General features: G+C 47.3%; 1 protein-coding gene across 1 annotated transcript in view; it reads left to right on the top strand.

The window, feature by feature from the left end:
* AATF (apoptosis antagonizing transcription factor) overlaps positions 1-26264 on the top strand; it is a 70945-nt gene that overhangs the window by 20578 nt on the left and 24103 nt on the right. The window contains exons 5-8 of the mRNA XM_033171904.1: positions 10901-11015; positions 12072-12279; positions 13143-13307; positions 14058-14141. Coding sequence (XP_033027795.1) covers positions 10901-11015; positions 12072-12279; positions 13143-13307; positions 14058-14141 — 572 coding nt within the window. The remainder of the gene's footprint in view (positions 1-10900; positions 11016-12071; positions 12280-13142; positions 13308-14057; positions 14142-26264) is intronic.

Raw genomic sequence — 26264 nt, 5'->3', positions numbered from 1 at the left:
TACAGTAGTCCAGTTTTTACACACACGCACACACACACACACACGCACCCATCCCGGCATGCGAGAGGCATTATCGGAGTTCAAGGACACATTCCAGGGAGGCAAAAGCCCTCTGGGTGGAGCAGGGCCAGTGAAAGGTACGGCCCCGGCAGTGTTCCCTTTCCTGGATTGAGATCTCCCACCTCTGATCCAGGGCAAGGACTTGCGTTGGGCACTGCTGGCTAGAGAAGGAGTAACAGGGTGAGGTGTGCGCGTAAAGATTTGATGGGGCACAACGTTTCACTTACCTGAAGCTTTCATAAGGCCGGCCCTACCGTTTGCCAGAATGAGGCAGGTGCCTTGGGCAGCAGTTTTGTGGGGGTTGGCAGCAAGGAGATGAAGGGCAGAACTGTGTGTTTTCGCACACCAGATGACCTGCCCTCTACATTCTTTAAGCTAGCCCACTGCTCTTGGGACACCACCCCGTTGCCAGTATTGAATTGGGATTCAGCTGCCAATCTGATTGTCTCTTCTTATACGAAATGGGGGTAGCGGTGGTGGGAGGCATCTATATCCTTCGTTTCAGCCCGCTCCATCTCACCTTGGCCAAAGAGCAGATCAGAGCAACATCAATGGCTTGTGGCAACCGTTGCATTGAAATTGCCGCCCGCGTCTGCTGCAGCCTTTTGCCCAGGGAGGGTGTACTTTTAAAAACGGAGGGGCTTCACCTCATCCTGAATGGTCTTCTTTTGGGGGAGGAGGACGTTTGGGTGCAACTCAGCTTGGAGGAAAGGGTTTACATGCGGTAAAAACAGATACGGAGTGAGGGACCATCAGCTTCCCAGATTGTCCCTGTGCCTTTGACCTCTTTGCTGACGACTTTCTTGCTTCTGGACACCTGGCACCATTTTGAATCAAGATGGCAGACTCTGGCGTGACTTTGCTGAGGTTTTGGTGTGACAGGCCTAAATTACACTATCCGTTTAAAAATCACTTTGTTTGTTACACTATCTGTTTAAAAAATCACTTTGTTTGTTCATTTCCACAAATTCCCAGGCAGTGCTGGGCAAGTCCCACTAGTTAGATATAATCTGCTATTTTGGAGAATTCTTTGTCCGTTCCCTATGCATTTGGACACCTCTTAAGATATCACAACCAGATTTTGCATGATGGTTCCTGAGGTCACGGAGCAGGTTTTCCTCTACGTTTGGGTACAGTCGGATGCAATTTTTTAAAAATCAAGATGGCGAACTGAACCTTTTGAAAACTGCACCATTTTTAATGAGGTATAGAAATGAAATGAAAAAGAGTAGTAATAAAAAAAATTACACTGCAAAAAAAAGGAAGTTGCCTAGACATTCCGTTGCGGCAACCCTAACCTATGTTTAAGGTGGCATTTAGTGATTAGCTCATATCACCGGAGTTTCTAACACAGGTTTCTGCTACCAGACGTCAATACGACTTTTACGGTGGGGAATCTGTCATAAACTACTTTTGAGAGCTGCTTGGAGCAATAAAGTGAGATCTAAAAGCCGAACAAATGGATGAGTGACTGGGTGGTAGAGCATGCAGTGTTGTTGGCAGATAGATAGCCTTTGTCGCTGGTAGGGCGGGAGGCAGAGCTTAATGATGGGACCTGATTGGTTTTAATTAAAGCTAGTGAGGATTTGGGCTCGTGGAGGGCGGCAGACTGAGCTTGGTGGGGCAGTGCCCGTTTGCCCTAATAATCTCCAGTCTCCACCGAGTGTATGTGATTTGCATGTAGAGAAATGGGAACTGCAACTCCCATTAGCGCCAGCAAACATGGTCCTTGGCCGGGAATGGTGGGAGTTATAGTTCATCGACATCTGGGCAAGGAGGCAATAGGTCCCCCTCTTTTGAAGTAGAAGGACCTTGGTTCAATCCCCGATCTGTCCAGTTGTAAGGATTTCTGGTTTCTGGGAAAGACCTTTCTCTGCTTGAAACCCTAAAAGAGCTGCTGCCGCCACTGCCAGTCTGAGTAGACACTACTGTACTTGATGGTCACCAAATAATCTGGCATGGTATAAAGTAGCTTTCTATGGTCCTGCTGCTTTCAAGCCATAATTTTGTATTTATTATTTTTTAATTAACCCTGGCACCTTGCAGGATCTGACTGCTAATTACCAACTCTCTCTCCCTCCCTCCCTCCCCTCTGTTTACAGTTCAAGCTATTTTATTTATAGCTAATCTTCAGCAGGCACTGTTTCAATCACTGCTAGAGCTGGAAGCCTGTACTTCATGCTGTTGGGGAAACAGCTGGGAATCCTAGTTATTTAAACAATATATAAATCATTTAATCTTGTAACAAGTAGGGTTTGTTTTTTTCTGGGGGAGGGGGAGAGAAATCTGGCACTCTGCAGCAACACAACCTATGTGGGATGGGAGCAGGGCATGCCGGGAATTGGAACAGCAAGACATTGGAGGGTGGGGCCTTCTTTTTAGTAAACATAAAATGGACTTCTTGAGAAGTCTCTCATTTTTTAAAATAGTTGCTTGCAAAGAAGTTGGGAATTGGGAATAGCCTCTTAGCTTTCTTTTAAAAAAGTTTCGTTTATTATTATTTACAGTGGGACCTCGGTTCTCGAACGTAATAAGTTCTGGAAGACCGTTCAAGTTCTGAAATGTTTGAAAACTGAGGTGCAAAGGGCTGGCTGCAAAAGCAATTGAGAAAATTTTAAAAAACACGCAGCGGAAGCCGTTCGACTTCCGAGGCGCGTTCGAAAAACGGAAGCATTTACTTCCATGTTTTGGGCGTTTGGGTTCTGAAACGTTTGTCAACGGAGACGTTCGAGAACCGAGGTGCCACTGCATTACCCACCCTTCACCCTAAGGTCACAGGGCGAGTTGCAACATTAAAATACAATATTAATAAAAGCTCAAAACAACTTAGAATCACCAAAATAAAGTGTCGGAAGCCAGGGTAAAGAGATGTGTCTTCAGCATTCACCAAAAGCTATACTCTGAAGGTACCAGATGCATCTCCGTGGGGAGGGAGATTAGGGGTGCCACAGCAATGCCTTCTCCTGCCCCCCCCAAGCATCTGATGGTGGAGGAACTACCAAGAGGTTACTTTCTGCTCCTCTCACACCTGAGAAGGTCTGTAGTGAAGGAGTCTGTCTTTCAGATATTAGGCATGCCCTTGGAGGGTTTTTGCTCTGAAGAAATATTTTAAATGAAATCTTGGACTAGATTACTGCAGTGCACTCTGTGTGGGGCTGCCCTTGGGCCTGGTTCACGAGCTAGAGCTAGCTTAGCGCTAGAGCGCTGATGGGGACTGATGGCTGACAGCAGGTGATGCCTCTACTGAAACATCTGCTAAACTGGCTGCCGTTGTGCTACTGGCTGGGTCCAGAGTTCTTGTATTAATATACAAAACCCTGAACAACTCAGGCCTTAAGGACTGCCCGACCGCTTCTGTCCCGTGAGATCATTCACAGCAACTCTCAAACAATTGCTGAATTAACTGATGGCGGCGGCCACTAATATTTCTCTAAATCAGGTCTCTCTTCCTGCAGCTTAGTAGGGAGGGAGTTCCACGTGCGAGAGCAGCTGCTGTTGAAAAGACCCTTCCCCAAGCCATGTGCTTCCATCTGACACGAAGAGGGCCTCACCTGTTGACCTTAAAACACAGGAAGGTCGATAGGAAAGAAGGCGTTCCTGCAAATATTTAGGCCCCATGCCTTTTAAAGCTTTAAAACAGGCACCTCCAAACTCAGCCCTCCAGATGTTTTGGGACTACAATTCCCATCATCCCCGACCACTGGTCCTGTTAGCTAGGGATGATGGGAGTCGTAGTCCCAAAACATTTGGAGGGCCGAGTTTGGGGATGCCTGCTTTAAAACATGAATGCGAGCACCTTGAATCGAACCTGGAAAACACAGGAAGTTGTCTTACAATGAGTCAGACCAATGGCCCATCTAACTTAGCATTGCCTACACTGACTGGCAGCAGCTCTCCGGAGTTTTGGGCAGGAGCTGCTCTGCCGGCCCTGCCTGGAGGTTGAACCTGGGACCTGCATGCAGAGCAGGTGCTTCAGCTACAGCCTTAGCCCAATGACCGACACCCCCCAAAAAATGTTTGCAGGAATTTTTTCTGGGTTGCCAGGGAGTGGGGGCAAAGGTTGAGAGCAGGCTAATTTCTCACAAAAAGTTAGAATAATCGTGCCTGCTACCCTTTGCCTCTTGATCTCTATAGGTTCTATAAATGTACTAGAAACCTTTTTTAAAAACGGAATATGGGGATTATGGTTCATCCAGAGGGGGAGGGAAGGAGGAACTGCCACACACACAAACGTCTCCCCCGCTTCCTCTGTGAACAGCCATGCTTCAAATGCAACCTTTCTGTGGTAAATCTGGCGGATAATGGCGGCTGGGAGGACGACGCTGACTCTGGTACAGGCCACTGCCCAACTTTAGGGGATGGTGACGCAATGGAGCGGTGGCGTAACTTCTTTGTTGCCAAAGTTAGAGGCCTTAAAATGTTAAAGCTTATTGTTATTCTGAGTTGATAATCTCTCCCTTGCTTTAATAATTTTTCCTCATGCCTGGATAGCCCGCGAGTTGCACGATAATCACTCACACAGCTTTGTAATCAATGCCCAAAGTAATAGGATTCCGCTGGCCAACGGCAATTAATAAATTTGTGTCTCTCCCCCCCCCCCTTTTTTTAAAACACTAGCAAGTCGGGCCTGAAATACGACTGACTGGCTTTTGCTCATTTGCATATTTATTGCAGTGGAAAAATTCTTGCGGAATGATTGATGTTGAGCCTGCCTCTTGAATTCCAACCAGTGCATTATTATGAAATGAAAAATGCCAGCCATACAGTTGATTAAAGTTGAAGACAGTGGAATCAGTGTTTTTTAAGATTGTGGGAGAATTAAAGGCATATTTTAATAGATGTTGACAAGAAGTGAACTAACAAAAGCAAAGCAAAGGATTTGCTTGAAAAGATTTAATCAAACGTGTTTCTTGGGGGATTAATTGCTGGGGATGACTAGCCTAGCGCCTGGGGTAGGCTGGGGAGGGGGGGGCGCAGGCGGGGAGACGGTGCGGGAACTGGGGGGGGGGTCCCTAGCTTATGGGTTTGAATGAGAAGTATTGTTCTTGGGCTAACGTATCGAGCGTTGCGTTTGACCTACGGTTTAACTCTGGTCTCGGAGCTGTCCGTGAAAAGGAACGAGAATAGTCCCTCTTAATCCTAAAAGTCCAAACTGGACAGGGAAAAGTGCTTTTGCCGTAATAACTTGTCTTGAGTTGGGGCGGGGGAGTTTCAGGAGGAGAGAATATATATTCATGTTGATCTGTATATTTGTAATAATTCTGTGCCTACAATATTTTGCTTCTGTATGCGTGCACATGGGGCAGCCAAGCCCATAAGCATGGATGGGGGAAGCCGTTAGTGCCCTCTAGACTACAACTCCCATCATCCCCGACCATTGGCCATGCTGGCTGGGGCTGATGGGAGCTTGGAGTCGAACAACATCCAGGCCCCTTCCCTTTGCTAAGGAGTTGAATTACCACCAACCGAGCAGCAGCTGGAGGAAATTTCTGACTATTGGTCCATCTATCTCAGTGTTGTCTGCACTGACTGGCAGTAGCTCTGCAGGGTTTCAGACACACTCAGCCCTACCTGGAGATGCCAGGGATTGAACCTGGGACCTTTTGAGTGCAAAACAGGTTGCTCTGCCATCTTCACCTAAAAATAGATTCAAGTCCTCATGGCTCTGAATGAAGGAGGGCTGAATTAAAATCATTGGTCCACCCAGGGCAGTATCCTGATTGGCCGTGGCTCTCATGGCTCTTTCAGACAGTCAACATATCCAGCCCTGCTTGAAGATGCCAGGGGTTAAGAACATAAGAGCCTGCTTTGTCAGGCGAAAGGCCCATCTAGTCCAGCATTTAACTTTAGCAAAATCCCTGTTGTCAGGGTGGGTTAGGTAGGGTTGCATGTGGAGGGTTACATCTTAAGGGCTGCCGTGTGTGTGAATGCATGCAATATATTCTGTATATGCTTTGCAAAGGCACTTTCATACACATTGCACACTTTTGTGTTATTCTTGCCAGGCCACCTAAAAGTAGGTTCCAAAACACGGCGCTTCAGTTCTCTCACTAGGAGCCAGTGTGGTGTAGTCGTTAAGAGCGGTGGACTCGTAATCTGGTGAACCGGGTTCGCGTCTCCGCTCCTCCACATGCTGGGTGACCTTGGGCTGGTCACACTTCTCTGAAGTCTCTCAGCCCCACTCACCTCACAGAGTGTTTGTTGTGGAGGAGGAAGGGAAAGGAGAATTTTAGCCACTTTGAGACTCCTTCGGGTAGTGATAAAGCGGGATATCAAATCCAAACTCTTCTTATTCCATGAAATGAGTAAATGGCAGGTCTTCCATTACACGAGAGGAAGTACCGGTACAAAGCTTGTGCTCTGAGATACCGCTGGGGTGAAGCCGCCATCTCCTCCTGGGTCTTCTGCTATATCTGTTTCTGACTCCCATCTTAACATGAGTCCCAGCCATCGTGGGCAGTGGTTGGGGATTACAGGAGGTGTAGTTTTCCTCTTTGTTTCATATCAGTTTTTCCTTTTATGCTGATGTCTTTTAGACCATGAAACTGAAGGGTGGGGTACGTTTAGTGTAAGCAGCTGCAGAAGCCATTTCACACAACGAGGAGCAGGGATGATGATGATAATAGCAACAGTAATAATAATAATAATAATAATAATAATAATAATAATAATAATAATAATACTTGTATGCCACCCATCTGACTGGGTTGCCCCAGCAACTCTGAGCAGCTCCCAACAGAATATTAAAAACACGATAAAATAAATGCATTGAATAACTGAATGTTTATATTTCGTCACACCCTACATTCAATGCCCCAACCTCTTTGTAGGAAGGGACGAGTTCCTTTTGTTCTCTTCAAGTTTGCTTGTTCTGTGACATCTGTAGCACACCAGACTGCACTAGGCTGTGTTGAGGAAGGTCAGGAGATAAATTTAATGAAACAAATTAATAACATCCTAATAAAACAAACAAACAAAGTAACATTTTATGTTGTTTTTTGTGGATCTTTCTCTCCCCCCCCCCAATTTTATATTATATATGTGATTAAACCAATGGGTAAATCACTGCCAGTTTTTTTTATAGTGGGAGTAGATCGCAGTCTCTTGGAAGTTGGACATGCCTGATTTAAACCTTTTAATCAGTTTGCATAAAAATATAAATATAAAATCCTGGCAGCCTCATTCCCTGCATTGCTTAGGAATTCTGGGAAGCAAAAAGTCAGTGAAGTTTTGAGATCCGTGGTTCAAATCAGCACTGTTTGGAATGCTTCGGTCAGCCATCTTCGTTCAGGGTGGTTTCTAGCTGTATCTAAACATAGATGAAAGCCTGCTATTTGATCTCAGGAACCATCATGCACAATCTGGTTATAATATTTTAAGAGGTGTCAAAATTAATAGCACACAAACAACATTCCAAAATATATAGCAGTTAACAGTACCTATTGATTAAAGGCTAGAAGTTAAAAACACGTTGGCCTAACCCTCTTTGAAATATAGTCAGTAGTTAAACAATATACATTATAAAATAAAATTACAGATTAAAAATTATAGTTATATTCAGCTACACCTTTTTCAGGGTTGACCCATTGAAATGAACCAAGGTAAGTCATGTCGATTAACTTCATTGGGGCTACTCTAAGTAGGACTCTTGTTGACCACTACCCATAGATTGTATCCAATCTTAGTCAAGCTCAGAGTAGACCCACTGAAATTAATGGGCTTGTGTATCATAGGTCCATTAATTTCAGTGGGTCAACACGGGAGTAGAACTTAGTTTAATACATCCCTGTGCATCTAGGTATAGTCATGTCCATACGTTTTAGTGGGTCTCCTCTGAGTTGTGGGACGCAGCCCACAGCAAGTAAGTGACCAAATAGAGACTTCAAAGGTATTTAAATGTGTTATTGTTATTATTCTTAGTAAGCTAAACTGGGGCTAAACTGGGACCCCCCCCTTTTGTCAGTTGCTTATAGCATGGTCTTGTGTATGCTTAAAGTTTTACATAGGAGCATTTTCTCAGCCACAACGCAAGCCTCACCAGGGACAGATCCACTCATTGAAAGCACACCCAACACACATTTAAAACCCACAGTTCCTCTTCAAAGAATCATGGGAGCCAGGGATACAATTCCCATCACCCTTAATGAACCACAATCGCCAGGATTCTGGAGGGGGGCCCGCTAAATTTGCTTTAAATGTAGGGTACCTGCTCCAGAGGTAAGCCCTGTTCAATAGGACTTATTCCCAAGTAAGCAGAATCAAAGTTATGGCCTTGTTTACTTCTTTTTGGGTGTGTGTGTGAAGGGATGCTTGTTTTATTCATTTTATTCATTTTCTTACATGGAAACCCCACCTTTCTCCCATTGCAGGGGACACACACACACAGTTATTTATTTCAGTTTTGCTTAAAAAAATTAATTTATCCAAGCAAACACTTTGTGTGGGATGACAGATTTCTCCCCAACCTGTATTTCTTTTGCACCTCTGTTCCCACTCTCTCTCTCTCTCTCTCTCTGAGCCTTTTCAGGCAGTGTCTCTCAGACCCAAATATAATAACCTCTGTTGCCGTCTCCTTTGCATATGTTGAGTGTCAGCTGCAGCGGATGTGACCCCCTTTCCACCACCCCCCCTCCCCGGGCGGCCGCCGCTCCTCTCCTCTCTCCCCGCCGTCATATATCTTGCGGCGCTCCTCGCCATTCAGGAATAAACATGTGTAATGTGCTTGATGGTGAAAATAATTCCCCACCTTATCTTCGCTTTGTTCTCTTGCCTGCCTGCCACTTGTCACACAGGGTGATACGATGGCTCCTTTTGTGCTTCTTCCCTCGCCACTGCGTAAGCCCCCATTTGCTATAAATGGGTTTGGGGGCCCACCCCCATTTTTTAACAAGATGGCAAGCTGAAGGTGGGGGGTGGCTGGGTGGGTGAGAAAAGAGGCGCTTTTCTCCCTCTCCCCAGTCTGAAAATACGGGCTTATAAGCAGCCTTGTGGAAGTATCAAGAAAAACCAAATAGCCAGCCTATTTCCACCCCTACACACAAATATTTATGTAATGTTAGGGGATATGTGTCCCTACTTGACCCTACTTGTCAACCACCACTGTGTATTGCATGGTTGGCGCTGACCCGCAGCAGAGCCTTCTTGGTGGTGGTTCCACCTGCTTGAGGAATGCCCTCCCTCTCAACATGCATCTTTCTCTCTCATTATTGACTTTTCTATGCAATTCAAAAGGCATTCTGATTCACCCAGCCATTGGATGGCTGAGAGATCCATGTTTCTGGCAACCCTGAAATCATCGGTTACGAGACTTTGTTCATCCATTTAAGCAGCTTTTATAGGGTTTCTAGTGATCTAGTTTTAGTTATGCTTTTGCCGCCCTGGGCTCCTTTGGAAAGGAGAACAATGGGATATAAAATAAAATAATGATAATGGCCAGACACGCAACAATCTCCATCTAGCCAAGCAAGAGGTAGTCCTTCTCAGTTCAAGGATGCTTTCCCCACCCAGGTAAAATCACCAGAGGAGGGTTTGAAGCCAGGCCAGCGAGGGATGCGACCTTAGCAGGATCCCCAGGGCCGAATCGAGGAGCCTTCAGGGCCAGGTTGCTTCCACCCTCCAAAGGCTGATGTTCCTCAAACCTGCATTAAGGCAAGTTGAGAGGAGCTGTACTTTAGTGGCCAATTGCCCCCTTTGCATGCAGAGGGCCCAAGCTAAGCCCCCCCCCCCGGCATCTCTGGCTTAAAAGGCTCCTGCAGCAGGTGATAGGATACACCTGCATTTCCTTGAAGCCCTGGAGAGCTGCTGTTTGTCAGAGTAGGCAGTATTGGGGTAGATCAGTGTATCCCAAGACTGGGTCTCTAGCTCTTTTTGGACTACAATTCTCATCACCCCTGACCACTGGTCCTGCTAGCTAGGCATGATGGGAATTGTAGTCCAAAAAACAGCTGGTGACCCAGCCTTGGGAAACCCTGGACTAGATGGGCAGGTAGTTTGAGATGGTTTAAGGCAGCTTCCTATATTCCCACTCCCTCCCCCTAAGAGCAGTGGTGGGGAACCGATGGCCCCCGCAGGTATAGTCAGACTCCAGTTCCCATCCTCCTCCAGTGGCCAGGGGTGATGGGAGTTGTAGTTCAGCAGAAGGTGATGGTCCTTCAGTTCCGCACCCCTTCCCTAGGGTTCTCTTTCTCACCTTCCCTTTGTTGGGAGTGCAATGGAAGGGATCATTTCATTTGCAACTTAAGAGTTAATTCTGATCTCTCAAGGTGGGTGGGAGGGGCAGAGGTGTTGCTTAGCAACTAGCCAGAGTGACATGATCTTCATGGAGGTAACACATGCTCTCTGCTTGGGTGTCTAGTTGAGGCAGGCAAAAGCGCTCTGTTTATTTCTCCTCGAACTGTGCACTGTTCTTGTTTGGTTTTGCTCCGTGAAGCATTAACCGAGATTTCTTTCCTCTCTGGGCTCCCTCTGCATTACTCAAGCAACTTTGCTAGCACCCTTTGCATGTCTTAATTCTTTACCACTTTCACCGTTCTGGATTCTGCAGAAAACTCTGCGGCCACGGCCAGAGTGCAAAGATGCACAAATTTATTCCCATTGTTTGTTCATTCGTTTTCTTCCCGGACGAAGAACTTAAAAGCAAATAGCATGGTCTTCCTGCTGCCACCAGAGAAGTCACATAAGGGGGGGGTGGACATGTCAAAACTGCTGCCCCACCTGCTGCCTGCAAGGTCCTTGATTATTCTCTCCACCCCCCCCACCCCCCCAAATCTTCTGTTTTTGAATCTTTCCTGGTAGTTACTCTTTGGGAAACATTACATGCCATTTCCATTTTGTTCCGCAGATTACAAAGCCCTCAAGGCTTTGCTGAGGACCCTGGTGGATCTCCAAGACGAGCTTTTGCACCAATACTCTGGCACAAGACATCTGGTAGATGGAGAGCAAGGGAAAGAGGAGAGGTAAATGCAAAAACGATGGCAGTTCTGTCAGCCTCAGGGATTAGCCTGGGGAAGCTTTTCCTTCTGGCTGGAAAGGGGAAAGGCGCATAGCTTAGTGGGTAGAGAATCTGCCTTGCATGCAGCAGGTCCCAGGTTCAATCCCCAGCCTCTGCAGTTAGGGCTAGGAAAGACCCCTGTCTTAAATCTTGGTAGTTGCTGCCAGCCAGTGCAGACAGTACTGAGGTCTACACTGCCTTGTTATAGACCAGCTTCCTTTTTCTGCATTCTGCCACACCCTGCCCCTATGCGTCTCTCAACCCAGGCATGCCAGAGGCATTGTGATCTCAGTTCAAGAGCACATTCCAAATGCTGTAACTTTTCCTCTGTTATGGGAGTAGGTGTTGAAGGAGGGGGAAAGGAGATTTGCCAAGTAAGACCCAGGGGGAGAACCCAGCAGTTAGGGACTCACCCAGAACTGTCATAAGGGAAGATGAGGTTTGGGGGGGGGGCTCTGAGAGCACTCGTGAGTTGTCTGCTCCCATCTGCGGAAGATTTCGGAACAAGGGTGCTGCGTTGCTACCGGACCAAGTTCAAAGTGCTAATATAGGTATATAGAGAGCCCTTAACAGGTTGGGACCAGTTTCCTTGCAGGATTGCTTTACACCATATGTGCTGGTTCAGCCCCTTGGGTCTGCAGAACTGGCACGGCTATGGGTCCCACATAGTAATCGTTCCACACTGGTAAGAATTCAACTTTTTGCTGTGGCAGCACGAACACTCCCTGCCTGTTGACATTAGGCAAGCGTCTTTGCTGTTTTCGGTGCCTGCTTAAAACATTTCTGTTTAGGCAAGCCCATTTAGATGTGGAGAAGTCATACGTGTTTTATCCCTCTTAAGCCAATGTTGCTTTTTTAGGCCGGTTTTTGAACCGATAATTTCAATGTTTTATATTTGTTGTAAGCCACTTAGAGGTCGCCCCCCCCCCAAAAAATAATCATATACAGGTAGTGGTATATTGCTAAATAAATAAATGCGTTGAGTTACACGTTCTTGATCTTGCATTTTATTTTTTTTTAGCAACGAAGAGATCCCAAGCAGCGACGATGACGATGACAAAGCTGAGACGGAAGACAAGGAGAGGAAGAGGCCACCCAAGCGGAAGCTGGGAATGGAGGATTACCCAGAGTTCGCGGCCAAGCGGTTTGCCGACTTCCGGGCCTATCGGAACAGCACGCTGCAGAAGTGGCACGATAGGACCAAGCTGGCTTCTGGGAAGCTGGGGAAGGCAAGAGTCGCTCCTCTCTTTGGTGGGGTGGGCAAAGGCCATAGGTCGCATGTGGCTTATGGCTTCCGTGCAGTGCTAAGATCCCGTTGTCAGGGAAAGCTGCATCTTGTGCAGATCCCCTCTTTGAAAAGCTAAAAGGGAAAGAAAAAGCCACATAAAGAGGAGCGTGCATGTAAAAATGCATTGTGAACTGCCCTGAGCTCTATAGGTGAAAGGCGGTATACAAATTCAACACATACATACATACATACATACATTACATACATACATACATACATACATAACACGTGCATCAAGAAATTGAAAATAGTAACAGTAACAACAACAACAAATTACTTATACCCCGCCCATCTCGCCGGGCCTCCCCAACCACTCTGGGTGACTCCCAACAGAATAAAAAAAAAAAACACAATAAAACATCAAACATTAAAAACTTCCCTAAACAGGGCTGCCTTCAGACGTCTTCTAAAAGTCAGATAGTTGTTTATTTCCTTGACATCTGGTGGGAGGGCTTTCCACAGGGCGGGCGCCACTACTGAGAAGGCCCTCTGCCTGGTTCCCTGTAACCTCACTTCTGGACCTCAGTGTCCAGGCTGAATGATGGGGGTGGAGATGCTCCTTCAGATGCCTCTGGGAAAATCCCTTGGCTGACAATTTAGGAAGGAGGGTTAACTAATTGGAGGGAACTGAAAATGATCTCTGGTCCAGCCGTCTATTGGAGAAGGACAACTGAAACCGCGAGTTAAAGCCTCACTCACGTTGGAAATATTTCACAGCTTATCCACTGGCACAGAAAGATTGGGGCAGGGGAATGGAAGATGGCTTTCCCTGCATTTGTCTGACCTTGGTTAATGTCCCTCCAGGGTTTTGGTGCCTTTGAGCGTTCCATCCTGACTCAGATCGACCACATCTTGATGGACCGAGAGAGGTTGCTCCGGCGGACGAGGACCAAGCGGTCAGCCTACAGGGTGCTGGGGAAGCTGCAGCCAGCCCCTGAGCCGTTGCCAGCGACTTTGCCAGGACAGGAGGTAAGCTGGAGATTTGGGCGGGTGGGCTGGGAGCGGGGAGTGAGGAAGGAAACAGATTGGCTGCTGCGGTTTGAGAGCAAGGCACCTTTCTTGTTTTGAGAATATCGCTGGAAGAAGGCAGGCCGAGAAGGAATTTTGTAACGCAGTGGAGTGAAAAGATTGTAAGGTTTGCAAGCGAAGCTAGCAAAAGGTCTTTCCCTTGCCATAGGCTATATTCCCCGAGCTCCTTTGGGTTCCTCTTTTGGATGGGGAATAAATTTAATAAACGAGTAAGCTGCGGTTCGGGGATTTTAAGTGACGATGGGCATTTCCACAGTTTCTTAGATTTCTGTTGGGGACCCTGTCGTAGCCTGCTACTGGGGAACCCCCACTGGGAAATTGGTGAGGCAATGGCTCCAAGGAGTAGGGGAGAGAAAACAGACTTGGGGGCAGCTAGGTCCTGGTCTCCTGAACCAGAGATGGGGATCCTGTGGCCCTCCAGATTTTGTTGAGAAGACTCCCATCAGCCCCAGCCAGTGTGGCCAGTGGTTGGAGATGATGGGAGTTGTAGTTCAGCAGCACCTGTAGGGACTGCAGGTTCCTAAACCCAAATCATTAAGCCGCTTTGAGTTTATGTTATAAAGCCAAGTGGGGTGTGTCGTTGTGGCTTCTCAGCAGCTTTTGTGGTCAGAGGGGCCCCCTGAGAAAGCAGCCTCTTGAGCCCAGATTCAAGCCCAGAGAGGCTTCATGATTTTCCTCTTGCCTTACTAGGAGGCCCTTCCGACAACAACATCCAACGTGCACCTCAAAGACCTGGACGAGGAGATCTTTGACGACGACGACTTCTACCATCAGGTGGGGGCCTTGTGGCAGTGGGTGGAAACTTTTAAGCCAAGCAGAGAAAGTTGCAAGCACCTGTCCCCGTGTGTCTTTGCCCAGGTGTGCTCCGCTTTTCATGCATGTAAATGAACAGCTATCTCGGGCCCACCCCCCATTGAGAGATAGCACTGTTCCTTTTTCGACGGGGAGCTCCTTTGTAAAAGGAATTAGGGGGGGGGACTTTTGTAGCTGCATTCCGTCATGCACAGCCTTGGGCGGAGCACATTCCCGTGGTGGCAAAAGTGTGTGTGCCCAGACACACTACTCTCCCTTGAGGCAAGCAAGTTCGTTATCGCTAGAGTAGGGCGAAAAAAGCAGAGCCAGTGAGCAGCGTGGCCTGGGAAAATTTTCTGTGCTTGAGGGTCCCCACCCCTGCTTTATATGCTATCAATGACACACACGTACCGCAGCCCCAGCAACAAAGTTCTCAATTTCACAGCTTGTAGCCATATAGCAGGGATGCCCAACAGGTCGATCGCGATTACTGGTAGATCCCCGCGAGGTTTCGGTAGATGGCGGTCGATCTCTGGCTAGCGTCGCTAAAACTGACTCCTGCCCCGCCCTCCATTGTTGTTTGATTTCTGGAAGGGAAGACAAAGCTTCCTCTGTGCTGCTGTTTTCATCTATAGCGGTCTTTACCCCTTTGTCCCTTGCCTTTAAAGGTAAAGGGACCCCTGACAATTAAGTCCAGTCGCGAACAACTCTGGGATTGCAGTGCTCATCTCTCTTTAAATGCTGAGGGAGCCGGTGTTTGTGCGCTTCCGCAGACAGTTTCTCCGGTTCATGTGGCCAGCACGATGAATAAGCCGCTTCTGGCAAAACCAGAAGAGCGCACGGAAACGCCGTTTACCTTCCCGCCGGAGCGGTACCTATTTATCGACTTGCACTGCGTGCTTTCGAACTGCTAGTTTGGCAGGTGCTGGAACCAAACAACGGGAGCTCACCCCGTCATGGGGATTCGAACCGCCGACCTTTCAATTGGCAAGCCCAAGCGGCACAGTGGTTTAACCCACAGAGCCACCCGTGCCCCTTGCTTTTTACACGCCCCAAAAATGGAAGTTTTCCCCCAAAGAAGCTTTTATTTTAACCCCTTAAAAATGGTTTTTTTCTCCATAGAAAAGCTCAACAACTTTGAGCTGAACACCCCCAAAAATGGGAGTTTCCTTCCAAACAACAGTTTTTAATTCTGAAAGTAGGTCGCAGCCCATTGAGAATTGGCACATAGGATAACACCAACAGTTCTTTTTTTTTTTTAAAGGCATCTCCTTATTTTAATAATAATAATAATAATAATAATAATAATAATAATAATAATAATAATATGATGGTGATGATGATGTTGAACCAGGCTTTCTCAGGGGTAGCTTTGTTGGATATTGTTTCCGTTGGCTTTACAGATGGCCTTAATCTGTTCTTACTGTTGTAAATTTGTATTTTTGTGTCTCCTTCCTTTTTCTTTTTTTGGTTCACTGCCAGGATGTTTTTCAAATGGTGGGTGGTTGTATGGGATAATCATTTGCAAGACAGTGGTTTATAAATCCTTTAAATAAATCCTGTAGCATATGTGCACACAGAGAGAGGAAAAGGAGGGCGAGAAATAGAGAAACATAGTAAGATGGACACAGAGAAGGGCAGGCAGAATTCTCTTTCCGCAATAAGGCTTTTCAGCTATGCAAGTACTACGGGGGATTTAGGGGCCCTCTGGAGCAGCGCTGGGGTGGGAGAAGAAATTGGGAGTATTTGGCAGGGGTGCTTCTTTGCCCCCCCCCTCAAGTTAATTGGGGGTGCCAGGGTTAATCTAAATTAAAACTTAAAACGAATAGAGGGTCTTGGTAGGGAATGGGAGCACCTGACTTTCAAGCAAATGGAGCTGCCAGGCTCTGCTTTCCCGAAGTGTAAGGGGAGGGCAGTGGGCGCGGAGAAAGGAGACTCGACTTCCACCAGAGCACATGAATGGTGGGTGTGCAAATGGTGGGTGACTCTATACAAAAGGAGGGAGGAACTGCCTTTGCGGATGACTTACATATCACACATTCGGCGCTTTGACGTGCCGCTGTTAGGCTGCATCTGCTTGAACAGAGAGCAAGAGGGAGAGGCGGGGGGGGGGAGTGGGAGGAGGACGTTTTCCAGGTGCTGCCAACATCTGGCAGCTCAGCAGGGGCTGGTCCTGACTCCTGGCTACCCTACTGTCTCTAAATACGGTCCTTGGGAAGCGTGGGGGCTTCAATCACTTCCCTGGATTTGGCAGCGGGCTGCGACAGCTTATCCGTGCCTCGTACATCACGCTCAAGACATCTGCTCAGCTGAGAAATACACCTTCGTTTTTCTTTTCTTCTTCTTTTGCTTCTTTTTGCTTCTCTCTCTCTCTCTCTCTCTCTCTCTCTCTCTCACACACACACACACACACACACACACACCCGTCAGCTTCTCTCCCTCCCTTCCAATCCCCAATATGCTTCTTGGGGGAGATGATCTGTTAAAAGATTACCACTTCATTGTGTCCCAAGTAATTGTGGGAATGCTAGGCCACCTTGACAGGCTCTGTGTAGCTGTACCTGTTCCACTGACCCGGCTCATTTTCCTCCTGTTCAGTAGGATTTGGCAAAGAGATTGGACCTGGAGCCTTTTTCAACGACAAGCCTGAGAGGCGAGTCGGGGAGCGGATGCATGTGTTTTCTGCCAGCCTCCCACTTAAAAGTGGCTTCCTTTTTATTTGTTAGGGGCGTGAGCCAGAGCTGGGAAGCTGCTTTTGGGGAGTGCGGGGTTGGAGCGGAAGAGCACAAGTCGATCATAATTGACCCAAGACTAGGTGCTGAATGCCTGGGCCTGCTACTCCCCACATGATCCTATATGGACTAAATGAGCATCATCAGAGCCCCTTCTCTGCAGGCTTCCTCCTCTGCAGGGAGGGGTGGAGAGACAAAAAGAGGCTTTTTTCAGTTGTGGCTCTGTTTGCAGAGTGCTCTCATCAGGGAAGCACCCCTGGCGCCATCACGGCCAGCTTTTAGGCTCACAAGGAAATGAAGAGAGCCTATCTGGATCAGGCCAGTAGCCCATCTAGTCCAGCATCCTGTTCTCACAGTAGCCAGCCAGATGTCCAAATGGGAAGCTTCAAAGCAGGACCTGAGTGTGCACAGCACTCTCCACCTGCGATTCCCATCAATTGGTACTGTGAGGACGTTCAGTGGTTGCTCATGAGTAATCAACCAAATGCAGAACTTCTAAAAACTAAGTTCTTTATTGTGAAGATATTTACAGTGGAGCAAAAGTTCAAACGTCCATCTCATCCCTCCGCAGAGTCCGGGAATGAACCCTTCCAGTTCTTGGTCCAGCAAAAGAGGCGCGGGATTCTAAGCCCCCACCTCCCCCTTCCACGTCTTTCCTGTCTGCGAACTCGGGGCGCGGGAAACTGTCCTTGTTCCCCGCTTCCCCCTTGGTGCTCAGACTCTGCGATCCCTTCACAGCCCCTGCGCCGACTTCCTTTTTTTTTTTTTTTATAAGAATTTATTGACATTTTTACTTATAACAACATACAACCTTAACCACACCTACATTTATACACATACAAAACAAATACAGTTACACATCTAATACAAAAATTGCCATGATTTTTCTTCTTAATTAGACATCTCAAAAAAAAAAATTTTCTTTTTCCAATCTTGACAGTTGACTTCCCCTGCCTTTTCACCTTCGAGTTTATATCCATAATCTACTTTTTAACCTCTTCATTTAAAAAATTAAACTTAATTATATATATAAAGTAAAACATTCATCTTAATCTTCATCTTAATCTTAATCGTCTTAATCTATAAACTTAAACCACTTAAATTGACTTTATTTATACTACATCCTCATAAATCCTCACAAATCATCCTCATCAAATCTATCTCTTCTATCCTTTAAACTGCTGCTTATAACATAAAAACTTGAAATATCTCCTTTCATGTTCAAACAAATAATAAAACAAACTATTGTTGACAGTGTTCACCCTCCGATTTCAAAATACCATAACAGATTGCTTTAGATTTTACTTAATGCTTCACCCCACACCCCCTCTGTCCATTATTCTTCTCCTGATGGCATCAGCACTGAACTTCCTTGCAGCTTCCCTCTCCAAACGTCCACAGATCCGGGCACAGTCCAAAACTCTCCTTGCCACGAGCTCCGAGGTATCCATCTCTTCCTCTCTCAGCTTCTCCGGTTCTTTGTAACATTCCTTTTCTTCTTGTAAATACCTTAATTCTCTGTCCCTGGCCCCCGAGCTCACACCTCGGGGACTGGATATAACAAATCTTGACATCGCCTTGGGGCTGCCACCCCCAAAGAGCGAATTTCTTCTCCGAAGTAGCTCACTCATTTCTTTCCATCTTTCCATCCACCCTCTCAGCTCTTTGGCAAGACTTTCTTCCAAAGTGTCAAAAGTTTTGTAAGCCTCCTCTGTGGGCAGTTGGTTCCATTTCAGACCCCCACACAAGACTTTGACTTTTCTACAAAGTAATTCCACATTCAGGGCAGTGAGCCTTTGTTCATCTGTTAGTCCAGAGTTCAATACCAGTTCAAGGACGAAACCCAACATACTGGCAGAGGAGGAGGAAATGGGTATCATATTTCTTCCCCTGTCTCTTTGTTCGTCGCCATTTTCCTAAGCTGGAGCGCAAACACTGCAACTTTAAATGGAGATATTTTCCGCTAGTTAGCTTCCCAAGAAAAAAGTTTGCCAGTCTCATGTATCGATTTTAAATACTTTGTAACCAGTTCTGTGGCAGCAATCCCTCAAATTGGTTAATTTCTTAGGCTCGAAGGGAGTGAGGCAGGCTGCCTTTCTCCTTCCCCCCGGATCGTTCCAAAAACACGATTTCTGCCAAGATTATTTACTCACGACCACCGGGTTCCTTTAGCTCCATTCTTCACAGGTAGAACTTAGACGCTCACCGCGGGCTTTGCCGCCGCATTTACATCCCGGTTGGGGCATGTCCCCGTAAGCCCGGCTCCGTCGTCCCTTCACCCCCACTCCCCCTTTACAGGGGGGGCAAGGGAAGGGTTCGGAGCCTCCGCGGGCGCAGCCGGGGAACCCAGGGTGCGGGACGCTCTTCCCGCACCCCAACCGGAGCCGCGCGCTGCGGTAGCGCGGCTCCTAACCCCCGGGATGGACAGGGCGCTTCGGACCCGAAGCAGCCCTCGACCACCCGGCGATTGCGTCGCCGCCGGAAGTCCCCTGCGCCGACTTCCTGCCTCCAACTCCCCCTCCCCACTGGAGGAATGGTCGCTTCCTCCTGAGGAGGGGGATGACGAACTGCTGAACAAAGGGGGTGGTTCCCTGTACTGCAAACGATCCTGGGATACTACCAGCCGTGGGGAGGGGGGTTTCCTGACAGGTACGTACAAGTATCCTGCCTCCAGCTGCGAAGGAAAAGCACAGCTGTCATGGCTAGTAGCCATTGATAGCCCTCTCCTCCATGAATTTGTCTATAATCGTGTTTTAAAGCCATTCAACTTGGTGGTCGTCACTGCCTCTTGTGGCAGCGAGTTCCGTAGTTCAACTATGCGCTCTGTGTGATGAAGGGACTTTCTCCTTTCTGGCCTGAATCTTCCAGCATTCAGCTTCATTGGATGTCCATGAGTTCTAGTGTTAGGAGAGAGGGTGAACATTATTTTATTTCTCCACTTTCTTTGTGGCAGTGTGCTCCTGAATCCCAGGCATCACAAGCAGGGAGAATGCTCTTGTGCTTGTGCTCACCCGGGGTGTCTGGTTGGCCACTATGAGAACAGGATTGCAGAACTAGATGACCTCTTCTTGGGTCCTTAATTTCTGCATCTTTTAACTACTTAAGCACTTCCAGCTCTGATTTTGCAAGCATGTGTCGGGTACAAAATGGACTTTAAACAAAGCAACTTCAGCAGGCACGTGCACACACACACACACACGAGATTTCTGATAATGCCATGCAGACAAGTAATTACAAAATCTGGCAAACTATTACAAGTCAATAATGGTGAAAAATGGAGAGAGGAAGTGGGCTTTCCCCCCCTTCTCCTTCCATCCTGACAAGTTGGTTTACCTTAATTAAACTGGTGAGCGATTAATATGGACAGTTGATCTTGTGGCTCTCATTAGATGCATTTAGAGGGGTTTGTTTTTCCCCCGGAAATAGGAGCTGCCTGCAGCCATTCCATAGGTTAATGGCAATACAATAATCTTATCATAGGCATGTGTCTCTGGAATGGCTGAGTAGGTGGTTAATAGCACGTTTTTAAAGCTTGGTTTGGGGGCTCCTCTTAATGGGTTACTAAGAAGAGGACACGTCTTCTTTTCTGTTGCTTTTCACAGTTACACAGTTTTCCACAGCGGCATTCTTTATATTTAATATTTTTGCGGGTCGTTGCTGAGCTGGTGGTAGATGTAACTAATGCCTAACCTTCAGCAGCTGTGGATCGGTGTTGGTATATATTCATGGTGAAGCTGTCATTTAGAAGCTAGGAAGAGCCGTGCTGGATCAGGCCAATGGATCCTGTTCTCACAGTGGCCAGTGAGATGCCTGTGGGAAGCTCAAACGCTGGACCTGAGCACAGCAGCCCTCTCCCCTCCTGTAGTTTCCAGCACCTGGTATTCAGAAGCATATTGCCTCCGGTAGGAACGTAGCCATCGTGGATAGTAATGGGAAGCATGAAAGCAAGACCTGAGCCCAGCAGCACCCTGTCTACCTGCAGTTCTCAGCTCCCAGTCAGCTACTGTGGAGGTAGAACACAGGCGTGCTGTCAAGTAATGGTTAGTAATAATAATTTGCAACCTAAAGCATCCTGTTGCAGAATTGATAGCTTTCTGTGACTCCACAGGTGGATTTAGACATGCACTTGCGAGGTCTAATTCTCAGCGTTTGTTTTCGCCCATAACCAGAGGGCGAATTTAGAGGGGCACTTTCTGGGTGTGCATTGTTGGCTGCTGATAGCTTGCTGCCCAAAAACAGCAGGATATTTTTCCAGTGTGTAGCCAACCTGGACCCTACGATCCTCATCGGAGGCCCTTCTTCGTGCACCTCCTCCGCGAGAGGCCTAGAGGTTGGCAACACGAGAGTGGGCCTTCTCTGTGGTGGCTCCCTGCTTGCGGAATAATCTCCCCAGGAAGCCTTGCCTGGTGTCTTGGTTACATATCTTTAAGTGCCAGGTAGAAAAAAAAATTCCACATCTCCCAGACCCTTGGCTAATTAAATGTATGGCCTTTTAAACTGTGGTGGGAGGTATTGGACAGTGTCATAAAAGCGACCAACATGAATTTGACGAAACTGTGGGAGGCAGGAGTGCCTGGCGTACTCTGGCCCATGGGTTCACGAAGAGTCAAACACGACTATTCAACTAAACAACAAACAAAAGGGGGGTATTGTTTTTGCTTATTATGGTATGCATTTTTGTGTGGTTTTTTAAATATGTAACCCGCCCTGTGATCCTTGGATGAAGGGCGGTATAGAAATTTAAACAACAACAACAATAATGAACTCTGTACAAGAACATTGGAAGAGTTTTCTGCTGGATGAGGCCAAAGGCCCATCTAGTCTAGCATCCTTTCATCACAGCAGCCAACCAGATACCTGTGGGAAGTCTACAAGAAGGCTCTGAGTGCAAGAGCAGTCTCCCCACTTGTTTCCCCCAGCAACTGGCATCCAGCAGCATTACCGCCTCCCAACAGTGGACGCAGAACAAAACCATCTTGGCCTAGTGGCCCTTGACCCTCCCTGAATTCGCCTAAAGAACCGCGTTGGTGGCGGCCGTCATTACATCTTGTAAATGGACGAAGAGAAAGAGGGAGATGGAGGATGAATGAGAACATTAGAAAAGGCATGCCTGGGATCAAACTGAGGGCCTAGCTAATCGTCCCAGATTAACAAACAAAGTGCCTTTGGATAGGGCCCCACCCCAGCTACTGGTACTCAGAGACATGCTTTCTCTGAACTTGGAGGTTATGCATAGCTAGGAAGGGCAGGCCCACCTGTTTCAATTCTGTGCCATTTCATATATGGTCAATCATTGGTCCCCCCCTTTACCTTAAAAAACAAAATGAAAAATTGCACCCAAATTGCACCCACCTGACTTGCCACTAAAATAGGCATTTTTGTGCACCTTCTGCCCTGATTCTGCATGCTTTCCAGTGCATATTAGATACGTTTTCGTGTACTTTTTAAAAAAACCACATCACAGACACACACATATTGGCATGCTTTCCGGGGCATTTGCCCCCTGTGTGCATTTCCCTACATCGCAAAATTGTGAGATGTTAGCATCACTTGGAACTCTGTTTTCTTTAGCCCCTGGCTCTACCTTTCACTGGGACGTGGCCCTTGGAAGCTTGCCCATAAGGGGATGTGGCCCCTGGGCTGAGAAAGACTTCCTGCCACCGATCTTGGCAAGTTTCAGCTTTCCGAGGCAGGCTATAAGGGGGCAGTATTAGGAGATTTGCATCGGTGGAAGTTGCTTGGTGCCAGTTTGATTGAGAGAACTCGCCAGCCACAGTTTTATCCCGGTTCCTCAACCACCACGATTTCCTTTCCCTCTGCCTCAATCTTCACACATCGGGGGCTTAGTGCTGATAGTGTGATTTACTTGCGTTTCCTACTTAATAATTAGACACTGGGAGACTCCATCTGTCACTCCTAATGGAATACGTGGGGGTCTGACTAGAGTTTTTCTGTTTTGACTAATAAATTCTAACTGGGATTGCTGAGCCTAATGAAATATTACAACTTCAGGAACGGAGAGTGGTGTTCTTTTTCTTTCTCATTCCTCCCCCACCCCCTTCCCTTCTTCTTTTTCTTCTTTATTAAAGGCCCTGTGCTGGAATTAAAAAAAAAAAGATTTTGCTGCTTCCTTCAGTAAATTGGTTTATCATTTATCTTCTTACTCTGAACCCTTGGTTCTGCTCTAGACCCTGGTGCAGTCTCTCTCTCTCTCTCTCTCTCTCTCTCTCTCTCTCTCTCTCTCTGTGTGTGTGTGTGTGTTGGCTGCAAGGCCATAGGACAAAATAGCAGAAAAACTAATCAAATCTTTTCCCCCCCTTTTCTTTCTTTTTTTTAAATAATAGTAGAGGCACCCATGCAGAGCCAACCAGACTTTTCCCATTGGGTAGTGTCCCTCCCCAGCCTGTGTCTTAAGTTTCCTTTTTTAAAAAAATCCATTGTTAACATGACTTCAGTCTTAATTCAAATCCCATGTTGGGCAAAAAGATTCCTGCATTGCAGGGTGGTTGAACTAGATGACCCTTGTGGTCCCCTCCAGCTCTACAATTCTGTGATTCTCAAACTTCAGGTTGCTTTTTAAATCTCTCTCTCCCCCCCCTCTCTTTCCCCCTCTCTCTCACACGCACACACACTTATTTATTTATTGCACTTATATCCCACCCTTTTCTGTCCCAACTTGCCCAAGGTGGCACTTGTGGTCCCCCCCTCCCATCTCATTTAATCCCCACAGCAACCAAGTGAGGTAGATTAGGCTGAGAGGGAGAGAGACATTGACTGTCCCAAGGTCACCCAACGAACTTCATGGCCAAGTGGGGATTTGAACCCTGAATTCCCAGCTCCAACATTAAACCCTACAGCACACTGTACACACAGACATACAAACCCAGAAACCAGATAGGTCAGAGATGGGGGACCCCTCTCCTGATGGGGAACCTCAGGCACTGGCCTCGGGGCCTCTTTCTCCAAAGTGTGCCAGGAGCACCTGATACAAAGAGTGTGGTGTTTGTGTAGGACTGCAGACGAAAGGTTTAACGAACTTGGGTGGCTTTCCCCTCCCAACCCCCATGCAGAATTTGATCCCTTTTCTTCCGCAAAGGTAAAGGGACTCCTGACCATTAGGTCCAGTTGCGGACGACTCTTTGGTTGCGGCGCTCATCTCGCTTTACTGGTGAACCAGAGCAGCGCACGGAAACACCGTTTACCTTCCCGCCAGAGCGGTACCTATTTATCTACTTGCAATTTGTGCTTTCGAACTGCTAGGTTGGCAGGAGCAGGGACCGAGCAACAGGAGCTCACCCCGTTGTGGGGATTCGAACCACCGACCTTCTGATCGGCAAGCCCTAGGCTCTGTGGTTCAACCCACAGTGCCACCCACGTCCCTACCTTCCCCTACCTGGCCAGTTGTGTACACAGCCCCCCGTGGTCACATGACGGATCCAGCAAGCGAACTTGCCCAGAAGAGCCAATTTGCTGCAAAGGCAAATACGCTTTGCTGCAGAGTATTCTAGCTTTCTTTTTTCCCTTTCCCTTTCCAAAAATAAGATCGGCCACACCAGCTGGCGCTGTAGGAGAGGAAGCGAGGCATCTAATAAGTATTGCCTTCGTTTTGCTCCTCTCCAGACTCTTTGCTCCCATGATATTGACTGGCCAAACGGAGCAGCCCATTTTCTCCCCGAGCCCCAGAGGGCAACTGTTTACAGAGCGGTGCCGCCGTTAACACGGGTTTTAACGTGTCGCCCGTCTGCGTAAGGCTGGATTTGGATCTTGTACTTAGCTGCCAGGAGTGACTGTGATGAAGTGGGAGAGATAAACTGATAGATTGTGTGCCAGGAAGATGTTGGGGAATCAATCAGATAAACAGGGCAAAGAGAGAGAAAGAGAGAGAGGGAGCTTGCTGGGCTTATTCTCTCTGCTCCCTCCCCTGCGGGAACAAAGCAGCAGCCTCTCTGCCCCTTAACGGCTCCGAATGTAATTGCTGCAGTAATAAGAATTTAAAGGGTGTGTGTGTAAGCAAATGGAAAAAGCATCGCAGGGGGCTTTTTAATTGCCTTTATGTTTTTTAATAGAAGAGTTGTTGAGGGAAGGAGAGATATACAGTTTTAAATAAATATATACATGCATCCTTTAGGTGTCTGTCTGTTAAGGGCAGCAGGCTAGGTTGGGTGAAACCTTTCTGGAATCCGTGTGTGTGTGTGTGTGTGTGTGTGTGTATTTGTGCATATGTGTGTTTGTGTGGTGGGGAAGCCAAGAGTAAGCCACCTGGGGGTTGCACCTGGGACCTTCTGCATGCAAAACCGCAAGCAAGTTGCATTATCAAAGGGAAGATTTGAACCCTCTTTAAAATATGCAGGGCCATAGCTACTCTATTCCAAACTTAAAAATGGAAAGCGTAATACTGGTGGTCAACAAAAGAGGTTTAAAGACGGTCTCAAGGCAAATCTAAAATAATGTAGTATAAACACCGACAACTGGGAAACACTGGCCTGCGAGCGCTCCAGTTGGAGTACACCTTTACCAAAGGTGTCATGGGCTTTGAAGACACTCAAACTCAGGATTCAAGGGAGAAACATGCTAAGAGGAAGGCACGCTTGGCAAATCCACACCGTGATGAACTCCTGCCCAGAAACCAGTGTTCCCACTGTGGAAGGACTTGTGGTTCTGGAATTGGCCTCCACAGTGATTTACGGACTCAATTGTTAAAACCATGTTTATGGAAGACAATCTTACTCGGCTACGAGTGATCGCTAAAGAAGTGAGTAGAGCATCTGCTTTGCATGAAGGAGGTCTCAGGTTCAATCCCCATCATTCCCAGGTGGAGCTAGTAATTTCTCACACCTGAAATCCCTGGAGATTTGCTGCCAGTCCTTGTAGATGGACCCAATGGTCTGACTCAGTGCAAGGCAGCTTCCTGTGTCCATGTGCTCTGCCACTGAGCAGCAACTCCCCTGTTATAGGAATTCTGAGGTCTTATATAAAGAAAATAAATGTTCATAAATGTACAAGGCAAACGCATACATAAGTATATAAACCATGTGTCTGAAATAGTACAGGAGAAAAACCCTGAAGCCATTTTGACTCTTCCAGCCACCTCAAAAATTCACTGCAGTGAGGAAGAAAATGGGAAAACCTCCCCATTGTCTCTTTGCTCACAAATCCTGTATTTGTGTATGAATAGGGTGAGCCTGTGATCTGGATTCAGAAACACACTATTTCCGGCACACTTCCAGGTCGGCGGAGCGCCGGAAACAGCTTGTGTGCATGGGCCTCCTCAGACCCAGAAGTGTGCCAGAAATGACGCATGCGCACAAGCTATTTCCGGTGCTCTGCGGACCCGGAAGTGGGCAGCCATGCTGCGCCAGTAAGAGCGGGTGGC

The sequence above is a fragment of the Lacerta agilis genome, chromosome 15, assembly GCF_009819535.1.
Source record: "Lacerta agilis isolate rLacAgi1 chromosome 15, rLacAgi1.pri, whole genome shotgun sequence".
In the NCBI taxonomy this organism is placed as follows: domain Eukaryota; kingdom Metazoa; phylum Chordata; class Lepidosauria; order Squamata; family Lacertidae; genus Lacerta; species Lacerta agilis.
This window is presented reverse-complemented; position numbering and strand designations above follow the sequence as displayed.